At 37.9% G+C, this 19,049-nt stretch overlaps 1 protein-coding gene across 1 annotated transcript in view; it reads right to left on the bottom strand.

Annotated features, from left to right (window-relative positions):
- ppm1bb (protein phosphatase, Mg2+/Mn2+ dependent, 1Bb) overlaps nt 1-19,049 on the bottom strand; it is a 40,461-nt gene that overhangs the window by 8,213 nt on the left and 13,199 nt on the right. Inside the window, exons 2-5 of the mRNA XM_073828154.1 lie at nt 7,526-8,371; nt 4,754-4,871; nt 4,153-4,264; nt 1,948-2,005 (exon numbers count right to left, since the gene is read on the bottom strand). Of these exons, the coding sequence (XP_073684255.1) occupies nt 1,948-2,005; nt 4,153-4,264; nt 4,754-4,871; nt 7,526-8,356 (1,119 nt within the window). The 5' untranslated portion in view covers nt 8,357-8,371. The remainder of the gene's footprint in view (nt 1-1,947; nt 2,006-4,152; nt 4,265-4,753; nt 4,872-7,525; nt 8,372-19,049) is intronic.

Here is a 19,049-nt window from a genome sequence, read left to right as displayed (position 1 = left end):
CCAAACAAGACAAACTGAAAACAAAAAACAAACAACAAGCAAGACAAAAGAAAAAAAAACAAACACAAAACAAAAGAATAAAAAACTAAACAAAACCTGAAAAACAAAACAAATGAAAAAAGATAAATCTAGGCAACTAAAGTCTTTGATCGTACAAAATAAAGCTAAACAAAACTAAACAAAACCTAAAAAAACAAGATGATAAAACAACAAAAAAGACAAACTCAAAACAAAAAACAAGACAAAAAAGACAAACAAAACAAAAGAAAAAAAAAAAAAAAGTTTTTCATCTTTGCAACTAAAGTCCTTGATTGTACAAAATAAACCAAACAAAACCTAAAACAAAAGAAAATAGATCACAAAACAAAACAACTGAAAGACAAAAGAAAATAAAAACAAGAAAAAGAGACAAACAAAAGACAAGAAATCAAGACAAAAACAAAAAAGAAAAAAAAACTAGACAAAAGAAAGAAAAAAAAACCCTTAGATCTTCCGAAATATCTCTGTGTTTAATAGAAGAAAGTCATTTAAGTCTAGAACGTCAAGAGGGTGAGTAGACGACAATTTTCATGTCTAGGTGAACTATCCCTTCAACACTTCATTAGATTACACCTCCATGTCTCATTTTAAAAACACTAGGCTAAGTGCAGAGATATGAGAAAGTGCTTACTGCAGACAGAGCTGGGATATGCCAAGGTTAACCTCACTTGCAGTTGCAGAGCAGGTTTTTAGTGATAAGAATTCTGCGCAAAACTTCGCCTGTATTCGACTTCTACTGTTTGCCGAGCTCACAAACACAAAATATACACCCAAAGTGCTATTACGAATTCATAAAAACCTGCACTGGAAGTGCTCTAAGGAGGAAGATTGCCAAAAGCAACCTAGCAATCTGAGCCAGAGAGCAGGTCTGGGGAAAGGGGGTTCGATAGCAGGGCTGGGTTTAGGGGGGTTACTAAATAGGGTCATGCAGTGGGGGCGCCAGAGAGCTTGTCCAGAGACGGTGACGTAGCGGCTTCGTCCTGTCCCTCCTCAGAGGTGACGGGTTCAGTGGCCGGGGACGGCGGGGGCGAGGGAGGTTCCTCCTTGGGGTCGGTCCGTGACGCGCCGCCTGTCCCGCAGGACAGTCGATAAGTGCAGAGCGCCTGCTCCAGCACTTGGCGGTATTCGCCTCGGTGACTGATCCGGAACTGTCGCAGCGCCTCCAGCAGGTGGGCGGTGGCGGAGCTGCCCTCCTCTTCCTCCTCACCGCCGGCTGCTCCTCCCTGGCTGTCCTGGTGCAAGACGCCAGTGTCAGTGGACAGAGCAGGTTAAGAGACCCTGCTAAGAGCGGGCCACCTGGCCATGAGCTTACACTGCCTTTTCATTTAGAAAGCAGCACGATTGAGGAGCGATAAAGTAAGCGGTGGCGAATGTGTGTTCGTCTGTGTGTGCGCGCGAGGGTACAAAAGATGCAGGTGCTTGTCACACACGTCTCTTCTCGCAAGTCTTAAAGCAATAAAGTCGCTGAAGTAAGCATTACCAAGATGCGGACATACAAATACAAACCGTCACAGAGTGGCACAAGCACAGACGGACAAACAAAGCCAAGGCCTGCACAAAAAGCCTTGCATTTACATCTTAAATGCAGAGGCACTGCTTTTAAAGATAGTAGGGTTTGGATGTTACATCTGCCCTATTTATAAAGCCATCTCTGAGTACCAGTTATGCTTCCCTAAGTAGGACATTTGCTAATCACTTGCTAAATGTATCACTCTCAAATGATCGAGGGAGTAAATGTATGCATGGTAGCGTCACCTAGACCTACATTAAGTCAAAATATTTGCAGGTGTTATACATTTAAAGTACTGTATGATGATGAGTAAATGGATGGACTTAAGTCTAAGCAAGAAGACTCAAGTGACCTTTTGTTCTGTTCTTATGAGATCAAAACAGCGAGGAAACACTCACCCCGTCTTCTTCTCTGTGTGGGTTTAGCCTGTTGTAAACGGCCTCAATTACACTACGTCTGGAAGAGGAGAGAAGACAGATTAGACAGAACTCTTAAAACCACAGATGTTCAAAATGGCTCAAATCAGCATTATTTTGTTTTACACATTATAAAGGAGGGTAATAATTAAGCACTGCAATTAACTCTCTATACCTATGTATTGATATTTCTAGCTGTATATATATTCTTGCACCAAGAATCAATATTTTTATGTTAATTTTCACCTAAATACTTATATAATTTAATATATCACTTTATCTACACATTATATAGCAGGGGTAATTACTTCTTGAATCCCAAAATATATATTTTTTTTTCACCTGTGCTGTATATTCTTACACCTGGAATCAATATTCTCAGTTAACTTTCACATTCATATTTATATAATCTAATATTACGTATTATATAATAACAACATTATAAAAAAAGATACATTACCAGTCAAAAGTTTTTGACCAGTAAGATTTTTAATGTTTTTTTTTTTTTTTTAAAGAAGTCTCTTCTGCTCACCAAGCCTGCATTTATTTGATTCAAAGTACAGCAAAAACAGTAAAATCTTAAATATTTTTACTATTTAAAATAAATGTTTTCTATTTGAATATATTTTAAAATTCCTTTTTTTCCTGTGATTTCAAAGCTGAATTTTAGCATCATTAATCCAGTCACATGAACCTCCAGTAATCATTGTAATTTTCTGATTTGCTGCTCAAAAAACATTATTATTATTATTATTATTATTATTATTATTATTATGTTGAAAACAGCTAAGCTTAAATTTGAGCTGATCTTTGGATATTTCTATTCGAAGAATCATGAAAAAATATTTACTCAACAGTTTATAATATTTATAATGACAATAAAAAAAAATGTTTTTTGAACAGCAAATCAGCATATTAGAATGATTTCTGAAGGATCACAGGAATAAATAACATTTTATATTATATATTCATGGGTCAAAGACGAAAAAGGGGTTTAGGCATAAAAACAGTGAGTGTAATCCTGCTTTAAATTGTTGTTTTTCCCCCCAAAAATTAAAAAGTTTTCCGCTTTATTTAATTGCATTTTGTTTTTGTGCGCAAAAAATAAATATCATACATTTCTCCCTAATTTACAGAAGACACGCAATAAAATGCCATTCAGTGTAACAATCTTGTCAGGCATATGTACAACACAAATCTATTTATAACATATTAAAAGAGAAATTACTTTCAACCCAAATACTAATTAGTTGTAATTTTACATTTGTAAAAATTGCCTTTTTTTTTTTTAAACACAATAAAATTTAATATGCTCCCTTATTCTTATACATTTCAATACGTACAAGTCAAAATAAGCATGTTGTTAGAATTTTTACATAATATTGTGTTACACTGAATGACAATGTAACATTATTTCAACCAAATTTTGACATTTATTCTCCAAAAACTATTCTTCGAAACCTTAAAAGTAGACACTTTACTTACATATATTGTGCTTTCTATTGACAAAATTTAGTAAATGACGTTTTGACATTTATATATTCGAATAGAAAAGAGTTATTTTAAATAGGAAACATTACAAATTCAATTAAATACATTAAAAATCTTACTGTTCAAAAACTTTTGACTGGTAGTGTATCATTTTCATATCTAAATAATAAAAAAATGTGGACGATACCAGAATGTTATGTTATGACCATTAATTGAGATTAAACAAAAGAAAAAAAAAGAAGGGGGGAAAAAAACTCTATACAATTGTGTCTAAATAAATGACAAATAAAATGGAGTGAATTTAGGCATCACAACAGTGTCTAACAGTGTACAGTATGAAAAATGGAAAATTTGCACGCACAACTAAATACCTAATATTAATCAATACATGACTAATATTAACAGAAGTTGACAGTAAAAAAAGGTATTGGATCAATATCACCTACCCCTGAACATCAATGCACAATAATGTTTATTTTCAAAGAAAATTTTAACAACAAATTATTACAGCTTTAAATATTCAACACTAAATAAATCACTTGTTTTTAGCATGACCCAGATATCAAAAGAATATTGCACTGCCATGTGTCTGCGGTTTACCACTCCTGATACAATAGTAGGGCAATTATAAAAATGGCTCTGATCAGCATAAATGTTATATGAAAATGTAAATGTAACTTAATTTTGAACCCCTACTTGCTAGCGAGACCACCTCCCGGTGGCAGGTTGGGGATGCTCTCAGGGCGAAGGTTGTGCATGACATGGCTTAGATCTGGGATGCCTTCCTCCCCTGACTTCTCCATGATTTCTGCAGAGAGAGACAACCACATTACACATGTGGGGCAACAAACTGCTAATGGAAGCCTGGAGCGTTTCCTCCGCCGTGACTGCTGCCGTGAAACCTTAGAACGATGTAGGCACAGGATCAACCATCCCACTTAGAGAGACAGTGTGAGAAAAATAACATCCAGCCAGAGGAAGAACGCCAAACAGGTTTCATCACAGCTGTCCTAACTACATGTCAAATGGAAAAACACTAGAATTGTTTTCAGAATTAATACATTCCCAATCCAGGAAAAGACCCTACGAGCCTCCAGATATTTTAGAACATGCCAGAATGTTGAAAGAGAAGAACCAGAGGGAGAAGAGGAGATCTGCAATCCAAACAGTAATTTCGAACCCCATGACCGACGCTAAGGTCTGGTATTAGAACTTCTTGAATTACAAGATGTGCATTTCCATCACACTAGTATAATGCAGAAAACTGGCTGACAAATTAACAAGTGCAACCTCTTACCTTCAACACGAGCCTCCAGGAACTTGTCCAACTCGGCCTCTCTCTTAACAGCCTCCTCTGATACCTTCGGTGCATTGGGGAAACATACTAGAACAACACTCATGTTGTCACGGCTTCCCTGGTTAATAAAAAAAAGTAGATGGTACATTAAAAAAAAAGAACAGTTCACTAGGCAAAAATCCAACCTGTCATGCAAGTGTTTATAACGCCACACGCTTCTACTGTAAACCACCATAAATCTAGACCGCCTCCGATTTCGCCAATATTTACGTCGGATGGAAATTTGTGACATCTATTCATACTTGGACACTAAGCAGAACCTCACTGAGAAAAATCTTCCAAGTGGAAGGAGGGAAAAAAGCTTAGTTTCCAATGTATATATGAGCCATACATCATGAAAAAGCATGAAGGAGGTTACAGACTAATAACGGAAAGCCCTGACATCAACTTGAGCAAATCCATGCCAGATACAAGAGCTGTGACGTCACTCACAAGCTCCCTGGTTCTGTCTGAGCATCTGGAGAGCTGGTGTCTACACAGGCAAGAGGGCTTGTGTGCGTTTTAGGTGGGTTTTGGAGAATTTAGATTGTTGAATAGCACGAGACCATCAATGAACACTTAAAGGCCGTGTGGAAAAGGGAGTAGGGATTGTTTTTATAGAATCACAAGTTACACACAGCAGGTCTGTCTAATGAGACCAGCAGGATTATAACGATTACGTAAAGACTCAATGATTCAGCTTCATAATTGGCTGTGCAACTAAAGTAAAACAGAGCAAAGAGATTTACAAGGTAGCCTTTGGGACAAAACCCAAGATTTAAAAGAAAGTTTGACTTAATGTCATTTACACAGTTTGCGTTTTAATGCACAGTCTAATTTAAAAACATGACCCTGGTGAAGTGTATTTTAAATTGGTCAGTGGATCTAAAATTAACAATATTCTAAAAAAATATTGTAGTTTGAATCATAATTAGGCTTTTCTTGAAATATTCTTCTAGAAGAGGGTAATAAACTAATAATAAACTAACCATTAGCCAAAACGAACCAAACTTTTTTAATTTTTGAAGTCACACAGTCCGTGATGGACAGATCGTTAACGGCTGGTCAATGTGGTAATATAGTACATCGGGCAGGACAAATGCTCACCTATCATTCAGACCTCAAATGTGGTTTTTCATCTGAAAGATGTATGTAGTAGAAACTCTTCATGGCAGCTCAATCTATGTTAGCCATAAAAATGTGCGCTATACAAATGTGTGCGAAGTGTGAAAGCTGAACAGTAGTGCGCTTACTGCACGAGGCGCCAGTGCGGTCACTTGCTCTTAAAATACACATTTTTGGTCATACTGATAAAAGTAATACATCTTTCGAATCTGTAAAGACTGTTTATTTGTGTGCACTCACAGTAACAACGAAACGTTGCACTAAAATAATGAAAGCAGATGCGCTTTCTGCCATCTCTTGAGCGTGAAACTTCGAAACTCCATATAAACTTGCCATACAGACATGAAAAACATCTATAGAGAGTGAAATGTTTACTTTTAAATTAACCAATTTAAATAGAAAACTAATAGTCTCGGATGCATGTTTCATACGGATTACATAATCGAAGCACATCCACTACTGTGGCTTCTAAGCACTAGGTTATCAATAAATTATTAAAACGTTAATGCAGTCTTCTTGCAGTTTTTTTATTGTATCTGCCGGTGCGCCATGGCAAGCTTTTCTGCATGCGCTTGAGCGCTTATTAGACTATGTATTCAATTATTTACATGGTTTATTAATAAATGTGTGACTAATAGCTGACTAACGCTTAAAATGAACGACTACTAGTTGACCTGAAAAGTCTTTAGTTGAGGGTAGCCCTATATGTTACATCACAAATAAAATCAAGATTACTAGAGTGACAGAAGCCCTTCTTCGCCATGCAGATTTGTAGTCATTTGGCTTCTGAATGTTTAATAAACTACTAAATTAAGATTTCCTGATAATTTACTCACCTCCATGTCATACAAAATGTTCATGTCTTTCTTTCTTGAGTCAAAAAGAAGTTTTTGAGGAAAACACTCCAGGATTTTTCTCCATATGGTGGACTTCATTGGGGATCAAAGGGTTAAAGGTCCAAATTGCAGTTTCAATGCAGCTTCAAAGGTCCCAGGCAAGGAATAAGGAAACAAAAAACAACAACAACAAAAAAATCGATATACTTTAACCAAAAATGCTCATCTTGTACTAGCTTTGCATCTACAACTTTACACATCACGCAATCACATAATCATTTGTGTATTCCAGTTCAAAAAGGTAGTAGGGCAAAAAACTAATTTCTCCTTCAATTTCAAAGTCGTTCAACATTGTTTCACCTTTTTTTTGTAAAGGGCGTTTGTGTTTCTTTGCACATTCAAACCCCTGGGTCGGTATTTCCCCCTACTTAATGCATGACCTTTCCTACATGAATTCGTAATGCAGGAAATCGAGCAAGTGCAAGACGAGCATGTGTTTAAAAAAATATACACATTTTTTATTTTTAGAAAATTTTTGCTAGATAAGACCCATATTTCTCAGCTGGGATCATGTAGAACACTTTGACACTGCACTGAAACTGCAATTTTGACCTTTAACCCGTTGATCCCCATGGAGACAAATCCTGAAATGTGTTCCTGAAAAACCTTAATTTCTTTTCAACTGAAGAAAGAAAGACATGAACATCTTGGAAGACATAGAGGTGAGTAAATTATCAGGAAATTTAAATTTCAAATGCTCTGATCTCCTCACCTTATGTAAACAGGTGTCCACCACAGAGTTGCAGACCTTCTCCAAGTCATCCCACACCTCTAGCCGAGAGCGCACAAAATCACACAGCTCCTCGTTGCTCATCACATCCCAGATGCCATCGCAGGCAAGCACCACAAACTCATCCTCTTCTGAAACGCGTGGGATTTCAAACACCTCCGGTTCCGGAGATACCAGCTGCTCAGTGGGGCCCTTCCCATCCACACACTTGTAGTCATAGTCCCCTAGGGCGCGTGACACAGCAAGCGAACCATTCACCCTTTGGATCATCACAGAACCTCCTGCGTTTTGAATGCGCTCTTTTTCACGTGGGTTGCACGGCTTGTGGTCTTGCGTGGAGAACCGTACCTGTCCGGCACGGCTGAGAACGGCACGGGAGTCTCCGCAGTTGATGAAATAGAGGTGCTCGGGGGACGCCAGCACGCCGACCGCCGTGGAGCCGCTACGGTCCATGCCGTTACGTAGATCAGAGAAGTTGCGCATGTACTCGTCGATCTTCAGGAAGCCGGAACGAATGCCGCTTTTAACACCCTCCACGGAGTCGGGTCCTGAACGGAAGTCCTCGCTGCTGGTTATGATGTGCTCCAGCAGGTGTTTGGAGCAATAGTTGGCTACGCGGGAGCCAGCGTGACCGTCGTACACTGCGAAGAAGGACCAGTCATCTAGGCCATGTGGTAGACCCACGACGGCTGTGTGCGCATCCTCCATCTCTACCCGCCAGCCCTGCATGCTGCTCAGGCCAAAGCGCAGACCGTTGCCCGCTCCGTGAGCATTATGTTTCTCCGTCTTCGGTTTGTCCAAGAAGGCCCCCATGGCTCAGGACACCGTCTGCAAAAGAAAGAAGGATACAAAGTTGCTTTATGTGACATGTGTACATATTACAACAATAACAAAGTGCATTTTGAGAAGTTAAAGGGATAATTCAACTCAAAATGAAAGCTCTCTCATCATTTACTCATCCTTATGTCATTCCATAACCATAAGGCTTTGGTTAATTAAACAACAAATTAAATGAAACCTGAGAAGTTTCTGTCCCTTCACTGAAAATCTGGGTGTCCAAAACTTAGAAGATCCAAAAAAAGTAATAAAATGAAACCATAACAATAGAGCAGTTTAATCCAAGATCATATCTCTTCACAAAACGTATGATATTTTTATAACCTTTTTGGATCTTTTAAGATTTGGCTACCTGGTTTGGAACAACACAAAGCTAAAGTAAACTACAATTTTTATTTTTTGGTGAACTAACCCTGTAACAAAAGTATGTTGTTATAACAAAGCGCAACAGGCCATTTAAATCAACACACACTGGGTTGGTCTTCCAGGACATTAGCCAAATAAACACTTCAACAATGTTCTTTTTGCATTACACAAAGTCATAAATTGCTCACAAAAATAGTGTGTGTATAAATGTACGAGATGAGAATGAAGGCTGTGAAAGTGACAACCGCCTACTGAGTTACTGACAGATCTTGATGTGATCTAAAGGCTACCGTAACAGCAGATATGAAGATAATAACTAACAAACTGTCAAAAGCTCATCAAAAAGCAATTTAGTTTTTCAGACAAGCTTCAGCAATTGTTCATCAAGACTGATTAAAAACAAACACAAGAGCATTAGAAGACTAGATCAGTCATAAATAACTGAGTAGGCAGCAATTAAAAAACAGTGTATATTGGAAAACATTTAGGATGATGCTAAATGAGAAATTCTTTGTAGAAGTGTCATAATGCATACAAATTTACTGTTTTAGTCTAATTAATATTTTGTTATCAATAAACACAAACACTACCATTCAAAAGTTTTTGAAGTCTGTTTTATGCGCACCACAAAATACAAAAATTAAAACATTTCTCTATATAATAGAATTCAGTCTTTGGACAGCAAAGCTGTATTTTCAGAAACCATTACTCTAGTCTTTAGTGTCATGTGTCATGTGCAATGAGTTGTAAGCAAGACTAAGATTTCAGTGAAGGGGTGGCTCAGAGATAGAGCATGAATGAAAGCTTTCTGTCAAAATCTCCTCACAGCATTATAGGAGAAGCAGTACCTAAATGAAAGTGCAAGGATGTCAAAAAAGGCTTCTGGACAAATAGGCTACACAGACCGATGGGGTGTGTCCGGATGGTAACTCAAGCTCCTGCATCACCTTTCATCTCAAGTGTCATCTCTTCCATGAACCACGCTTGAAAAGAAAAACACGAACTGGTTTTGGCTATCTCTACCTCATCCTCAGGACGAGCACGCACACAGACATCAAATGGACGCATGTACCGTACAACTGCCGAATGCACGCAAAACGCTCTCTAAAAGGAGTTTAGCAGAACTTACAAGGCCAGAGGAAAAATGTATTATTGATCACTACTAAGACAGAAGGCAAAATTTATTTTTCATGAGCCCGATTCCCCATCTGAATGCAGGATTAGAAAGTGTGGAGCAGCTTTAAGCTGCTTTGGCCAAACCTCAACCTTAAGACCATTACATGACTCCAGGAATAGCCACTGAAATGTATTACAAGCCCAAATAAGCCATTAGACAAATGCAATGGGAGCTGCCTCGTAAGCTATGCGATCACCGCCTGGGACCTTGACCTAGCAAACCCTAAAAAAGCCAGCAGGCTACTAACCAACAGTAAGTCAAGGTTTGCCAAACGATATTACAAGCAGGGGTCATGGGATAGGCCAAATTACGGTTTCTCTCATTCTCTCAACGTGTTCCTCTTCGCAGGTCTGTTTATGCACCGTGAGAAGGGGAACTGGCAGCGGTCAGCGAGGCCCAGATCCAGTGAAATTTCCAGCATTCAGAGGATCATGGGCTCGTCCAAACCAGAGCATGTGGCACATCGGGGTCTAAACTAGAGTTACCCAGAAGGGTGGTGCTCCCAGCCAGCTTTTTCGCTCACAACTCCACACACGACAGGCATGGAAGGCATGTGACCAAAAAAGGCGGTCGGGAGCTGGAGAGTGTGTTAGTGTGTGTGTGGTTGGATGAGGGCACAGGTTGTTGTGCAGTGTCATGGCTTGGCTGGCCAGGCTGTCGGCTTGGCCGGTCCTCCCCCTCTGAGCATGGCTCTATTTATATCCCTTCAAACCCAGATTGGGTTACTTGCTTCTGAAAGTGGGCAGGGGCGAAGTGCCGCATCCTTATGGCTGTCATTCATGTGGGGATTCTTCCCAACATTCACGTTTAGACGTCCTTGTCAGATTCTCTTCTTTCCGAGGCCTTGAGGCTGGGATGATCTCTGTCAGGAGTAAATGGGCTGATCCATCATGCAGCGCTCGCTTTGATCAAACCCTGCCATTAGCATGGCAGATACACTCGAGAGGAAGCTTTGTTAATGCTTCAGCTTCAAAACAAGCGCACAAGACCAGGTGCAGTATACGCACGAACGTATCAGATCAAACGCTAATAAACAGGCACAACAGCAGGAAATGAGGGGGGTTTGGTAAGGTGGCTTGATGTGTACGTGAAGAAGGGAGGGTTGAAACCGGACAGCAGAGTTTAGCTTTTTCCCCTCACCAGAAACTAAGAGGCAAGAATAAAGACGTATATCTAGTACATCTTAAAGAAAGAAAGACATTTTCAATTGAAATGTAGTTACATATAGACACTGATGCACTAATCCTGGCTGGAAGCGCTATGGATTAATCACAGGTTATATTTAGGATTTATTTATATCCGTTTCCCAATACAGTTTTGAAAGACAGGTTGTATATTCATTGAGAGTGACCCTTTCAGAGGAACACACTTTTTCCTGGTGGAGCAAAAATGACTGAATAAATCTTAGAAAACTGCATTTTTACATTAGAGATGAATCTACACCACCACATAAGTAATTATATATTACTTGAGTTTAATAAAAACATGTCTACTGCAAATCAAGAGCAAGAATAGATCTTTTCCTTTCCAGGCTGGTTGCAAAAAGCAGACAAATGTATAGCACGACCAATTCATGAAAACAAATGACTCTTATGAACAGATTCTCTTCAAGTCCCCTTGAAAAGAAACTTGCCATTTTTTTGGCTTTTAGTATGAATATATTAGCCTTAAGGTTATCTATAAGTGTTTCAAACGATGACAAAATTTTCATTTACAAGATATAAACATTCAATACTTACAGTCTTTAACTTCCACCAAAATTAATCAATGATTTTGATGACATTACCCTGCACTTCAGATTCTCATCAAACTTTCTGTCCAATTAAATGCTCTCTAGGGGTGCTTTCACACCTTGCCTGTCGTTTTGGAACCTAGTGCGTTTCCCCACCCTTAGCTCGGTTCAATTGGGCATATGTGAACACGGCAATCGCGCTCGGATCCTTGCCAAAACGATCAGTCTGAGATCGCCTAAACAAGGTGGTCTCGGCTCTATTGAAAAAAAAAAAAATTTATTTGATCCAACGGACCAGGCTATATCACAACGTATAATGGCTAATTTAAGATCTGTGAAAAACAGTAGCTTTGTTGTTTTGCTAATACCTCTTAAAATGAACCTGTGAATGTCTGTGTGTGGGCATGTCTTCACGATTCAAAATCAAAGCGCGCCTTTTCATTTTATAACGCCATCTTATTGCTCTCTTATTGCAGTAGGTGCATTTAGGTGCAATAGTGTTGTTGTTCCATCCTGATGGATGACAGGACAGCTGAGCGGAATCTCAGAAAATAAACTGTGGAACTTTGACCAATGAGAGGACAGTTTACTTGCGCATGTTAAAACATTGAGTCCGTTTAGAAACTTTGCTGTGTGAAAGCAAACCGCGTAATAATTTTAATCCCCATTTCAAAACAAAGCAATCGGTCCATAGGTGTGAAAGCACCCTAGAATTTGAAGCATCCCAACCCTTTTCACTATAAATACACGCTGACGCTGCAGCTGAAATTGGTTACTTGTTTATGGAATGTTTCTGAGTGTAAACAGGCTTTCCATGGGTGCGAAAGAAGTCTGGTTTCGCATAGTTTCACACGAACCGCCACAGCATGCGCATAATGCTCTGGTCCAGAGACGCAATAGCACATAGCAGATCATATGCACTAATCTGTGCAGAGTATAAAATGTATCAGACCCATTTGAATTCTACACAGAATGGTATATTTCATAGTGATATGGGTGAGCTTGTAGTTGTCATACTCTGTCAAATGCAGCTTTATTGAGTTCAGCTCTAGCCCAAGCTATGATATAAACAAAACGCTATTGGCTACTTTAAAAAGGGGGCGGGACTGCTGGATATATCCCACCCAGTCGTCCTGTTTCAGTTGAACTTACGTCAACACAGAATACTGCCGCATGTTTCAAAGCACTTCAGTGGACCTTTAAGTTAATGGTTTTAATCAGTCCGTTGAATCTTACCCAAAATGAACTCTTTGAATCATTCAGAGTTGTTACTGAATCAACACTGACTTTCAACTAAAAACAGGAAGATAGGACGGGACAGATCCAGCAGTCCCGCCCGCTTTTTTAAAAATAGCCAATAGCATTTATATCACAGCTTAGGCCAGAGACGTTGAACTCGGTAAAGCTGCATTTGCATATGATCTCAAATCTCATTCATATCACTATAAAATATAGCATTCCGCATAGAATACAAATGGGTCTAATAGGTTCTGTGGTCTGCCATTTGTGCTATCGCGTCTCTGGACCAAAGAAGACTGTGCACGCTGCTGTCTTCATTTGCCCCAATGAAAAGCATATTTACACTGCCTGAATCGTTCCCTATCCCCTACATAGTGTACTACGTACTAGGGCTGTGCAATATGGACAAAATAATCATGTTGCGATTTTTTGAACAAATATTGCGATTGCGATTTTATTTGCGATTTTTTTTTTTTTTTTTTTTTTTTGCTTTTTCAAACAAGCTACATACATACATTCTAAATGTATTCAGTGCACAAGAAGTGCATAACAAAACATTTTACCATGAAATAACATAGTATTAAGTTTAATAAACAAAACTGTAGTAAAATTGTCTTTACAACAGACAACATAAAATAAATAAGCCATTTTACTTTTTTCCCCCGGTACTTTAGCCTACTTTGTGCAATAACGAATACATTCACTTCATTGGAAAAATAAGTCCAAAACTCTATTTTAACATTTTGAGGGTTCAAAAAACTTTTGCTTTTAATTGTTATGTGTTTTAGTTTTTCTGATAATGAAAAAGCATAAACATTTATTTATTTTTAATCAAATGAAAAATAAACCCTTTTAATTTTTGTCAAACAAACAGAAATTTACTGTTAAAATCAATGCATGGAAGAAAAATTATATTCAGTTTAAAACGTTTAAATAATAATTAAGTGGTTAATCTTGTTGTAATATATTTTTTTTAATCATATATATTTTTATGTAAATTATTTAAATAGGAATATATAAACACATACATTATACTGTACAAAAGTAATACAGGACTAATATTGTTCTATTACATGTTAAACCGTACTTTTATTTTGACAGGTTGCAGTGAAGTTCCTGTGTGTACATGATGCTAGTTTTCTCAAATGAAACGGTAAAAGTGAAACTCACAGCAGCGATTTGGCGATTGAGTTTATCTGTTCATGTGAGATGCAAATGCCAAAAATTAGCGGGAGCATCACGTGTGCTTCAGTGTGCGTGTAGTAAAGAAATAAAAACGCGTCCATTCATACATGCAGAAGCAAACGGAACATGCAGGATTCATATTAAAACGGTCTTTTTGCATTTCAGTTTTCACAGACACTAGTCCATATCGCGATTTGAATTAAGTGACAGACCAACTTTTGATTTATGAATCCAAAAATCGACGAATTACGTGGCATTCCGCGCTATAGTAAATTAGGTTTTTATGAATGGAGTCCGCGATCCAGTCCGTGTTTTCTTGGAGGAGACATTGTAATCACGCGACCATGAAGAGACAGAAATGACATGCCTTCGTGTAAATAAGATAAATAACATAAGGCAATTTAGTTTGTTTAATAAAAGAACTATGTATGGACCTGTTCTATAGGAAAGATAACCTTAAAGGACTTCTATTGTGATCTGGCGCTATATCGAAAATAAAATGAACTTGACGTTCAAGGGGGCGGGGGTGCTGTTGGGGGGATAGATAAAATCGCAGCCTTGTGCGGTTTAGAAATCGCATGTGCTTAAATCGCGATTTTTTTGCGATTGCGATTAATTGCACAGCCCTACTACGTACAGTACAGTACAGAAAATACTAACTCTGTGAACATGCGACCAGTTTTAGCCACAGCTTCAGCATGTATTCATAGTTTAGTGGGCGTGACACACTGAATTCTAGAAAGCATTTGATTGGACGAAAAGTTTGATGAGAATCTGAAGTGCGGGGTGATGTCATCAAAATTGTTAATCGATATTGGTGGAAGTGAGAGACTAAGTTTTGAATGCTTATATCTTGTAAATGCAAATTGTTATTGTTTTGGAGCACACTAGCTTACAGATAACTTTAAAGTCAACATATTCATACTAAAAGTTTAATTTCATGGGGACTTTAAAGGTTAGAGTTGGGTAATCTGTGGTTTCAATTGGACTCAAACAACTCAACAGAAAGATGTTTGTGGCACACAAAGAGCTTTTACTCTGTCTACTAAAGACACATAAAAACTAAAATCTGTATAATTACTGGTTGTGTATATGACATGGAAATAAGGGCACGCTTTGCATATTAAATAAATAATTCCATATGCATTAAAATAAACAGAACCATGTCGGAAATGCTGTAGTACACAAAAAGGATCCATAGGGATAACTTCTGCTATAGCAACAGTGTAAACCAAGAACTTAAAAGAGAAGCATGTTCAAACAGGACACACATGATTTACTGCTGTAGCAACACTTAGGATTAGGATGTTGAAAATGTTGTAGTGATGTATTCTGATGCTGGGGGGGGGGGGGTATTTTTTCTTAGCCTAATTAGACCAAGTGTATGAACAAGTACATGGGCATTTTAATAAGGTCCAAATTGATGTCATAACCCCCAAGCTCGTTGAGGCACAATAATGACTTCTACCCCCGTTTTCTTTACAAGACTCCTACTTAAAAATAAAGTAAACAATGTGGCGTCACCAAGCAACTCCAGTGCTGCGCTCTAAATAGGGGGCTTAGCTTCATTCAGTGACCTAACTGCAAGCTCTGCATCTTCTCGGGACATGAGATGACCTCCACGCATTTCCGTTTTAGCTCAGCATGAAGAAAACAGGCTTTGAGCTTAACCTCTGGTATAGAGTCAGCTACTGATAGGATTTTGTCTAAACCATTCAGCTTTCTGTTTCGATATGATAAACAATGCTTTATTGAATGGTAGATATCCTATTTATGGTGTCTTGAAATTACACAAATGAGTCAGTATATATACACACAGATAAGCCCATTTGCCACCAAAATGAAGTTGACAACAGTATTTGCCAATCCACTGTCAATATACAGTGGTATTCCTGTTATATAACTGGCATAAAGTCAGACTCAATTTAAAACCTGTTCACACCTACAGTGATAACTATAAAGACAACAGCAGTGATATTAAATCAGCACCCAGACCAATGCACAACAACATTGTTTTTAAGTGTGTACTGCATTTATGTCAGAATCTGATCGGCCCATTGATTTTATCATTCATTAGCCAGAAAAAATATATATATATCACTCTGAAAGTGATTCCAACAATATTGTTCTCTATTCAAACAGAACTAGAATATTTATTAAAACTTTAGAGTTGTTACAATTGTCTTCCTTGGTTAGACGTGACCTCTATAACTCTTGGATAGTTCAGCCAAAAATGAAAATTCTGTCATTAATTACTCACTCTCAGGTCGTTCCAAACCCACAAGACCTTTGTTCATCTTCGGAACACAAATTAAGATATTTTTGATAAAATCTAGGACTGGGCGATAATTCGATAACGATAATTATCACAATATAGTTTTTTTTTTCCCGATAAAACGATAATGACAGTTCGATAAGTGCTCGATAATGTTTACGCACTATGCGTAACGCTGTGCAGGCATTTTGCAGCCTGCACTTCTGGAAGGCCACATGCAGTATTTAGTTTACAGCCACAGGGCTCTAGTGCAACCATTTCACTCGCATTTGCGACTAAAAATTAGTACGTGCGACTGTAAAAAAATATTTAGGAGCACCATGTGCGACTGACCCGATCAGCATATTTGTGTTTGCGCTCAGCGGAGATTTAAAGGTTTCTACGTGTTTTTGCAACCTTGAGTAATGCATCACAGACAGATCTCACGAATCCTTTCATAAAGTATAGAGAGTGTGTAAATAAGAGACTGACTGTGCAGTAAAGAGAACGTCGTTGTTTATAATAGAGCTTTGTGATATCGCAAACTAAGATGAGTGACAGCTTTTAATAATTTTAAGGTGGTTTGTAAATGAGATATTGATCTAATACAGCAGTTAAATAAACAAGAAGTTATTATTAAGTGACTTACATTGACTGACTACAACACTACTACTATATTTCGTCATCAAAAGTAATCTGAAACAAGTCACAACTGCGCGCATCTCCATTCAAACACAGCGGTGTTTTCGTTTATGAATGAACGTGCATTTTTAAACGAATCTAGTGAAATGATTCAATTTCCCATTCATAAAGACAGTCACTCAATTTATTCCCGAATGAATCATCCGTTCAAACAAATCAAATGACTGATATGATTCAGTAATTAAATCAGTGTCTTGCCGCCACCTGCTGGCAGATCTGTTCAGTTATATAAATCTTTAATATTTCTGTTTTCAAAAGTTTATATTATAGATTTTACATTAATCTCAACATGAATTTATGATTTTGATTGCACTCACCTCATTAAACCTCATTGAACATATGAAAAGGTAAAAAACAAAATTCCCCTGTAAATCACTTTGAAGAGTCAAATATCACCTCGTAATAGGAAGGCTAATTTTTTTTTAATAAGAGTTTCGATTATAGTTTAGAATGTGCTCCTAAAATTTTGACTGCTCCTAAATTTAAGTTAGGAACACAAGTGCTCCTAACAAGAAAAGTAAGTGTAGAGCCCTGAGCCATTATTTTTTATTTTATTTATATTGTCAGACAGCTAAAACATTTTACAAAATGTGTTAAATCAGCTGCACAAAGGGATTGGCATGCTGAAAAGATTTGTCTATTCTTATTTTTGTTGAATGATAAATATACTTAATCACTTTAACTCTGCATTTACAGTCAGAGCCATGTTACAAGTGTTGTATCATTTTACAGTTCTTATTTTTTATAAAAACGTTTTATATATTCTACCTCAATTGATTATTGTTAGGAAAGTATTTGTCCTGTTCTGACAATAAACCATAAATAATAATTAACTGTCGAGAGTAAAAATCTGCCTTTAAAATTGATAGATATAATTATAAAGATTTGACATTTATCGTGATAATTATCGATATCGACTGATATGAAAAAAAAAATTATCGTGATAATTTTTTTTGCCATATCGCCCAGCTCTAATAGAATCCAAGAGCTTTTGGACCCTGCATTGACAGCAACGGAACTGACATGTTCAAGACCCAGAAAGATAGTAAGGACATTGTTAAAATAATCATTTTAACAGGGATCCACACAAATGGGAATTCTGCTTGAGGACAAAAGCTTTCACCATATTGGCCAACAGAAAGTTGCTTGGTTTATACACCGCTGCACTATTAAAAATAGACAATGGACTTTTTTGCCTGCCAAATTTTGCTAATGTGACTACACCTTTGACAGGCTAGAATGAGGAATGAGACAAAAGAATACTAGACTAACACCCTTAAAATTAATTATTGGAAATGTATAACGCAGTCTTCTGTATGGCGTGTTGTACAGAGGTTCTAGCCACTTCATGTTCAACTAAAATAACATTTCAAATTAGGGATGTTAACCGATGACCGTTTGACCGGTGGTTGACCGTATCAACGTTAACCGGTCAAAGTTGTCGGTAGTCGGTTAAAAAAAAAAGTGCCGGTGCGTCTTTTACGCATTCAGAAGGTGCCTGTTTTATCCATTGGTTTTATCATGTTGCAGTCTATTAGGCAACATTCCGCATAAGATGGGCTTAGATTTGGAAATACATTACATCTACATTTCAGTGGTAACCGATAAGGTGATGATGATCATCATCTTTCTTTATTATGGTTAGCACTACCGAAACTAAAGCGGCGTCTCTTCGGAGCTGTCATTTTCTTAAATGAGCCGTGGCAATGTTTCAAATGAGCTTCTAACCTAGACAAACGCCTTTATTTTCAAAGCGATCACCTTGTACCCAAACTATTTGAAACTAAGGAGCCATTTGTCCTACGATTACATACAACAAGCTCTTCGGCGCCGCGTTTGCGGGACTCATGTTTCGCACCGTAGGGGATTTTAAAAAAGTGACGTGAGTGGCGGCATAGATATATATACATAGATACCGCATTGGACCGCTCCAAGCACGTAGATGCGTCCGCCATATTGGAACGGTCCACTTGACGTCATTCACCATACTGTAGGTTCGCAGACCAACGGCTGT

The sequence above is a fragment of the Garra rufa genome, chromosome 22 (assembly GCF_049309525.1).
Source record: "Garra rufa chromosome 22, GarRuf1.0, whole genome shotgun sequence".
Lineage (NCBI taxonomy): Eukaryota > Metazoa > Chordata > Actinopteri > Cypriniformes > Cyprinidae > Garra > Garra rufa.
This window is presented reverse-complemented; position numbering and strand designations above follow the sequence as displayed.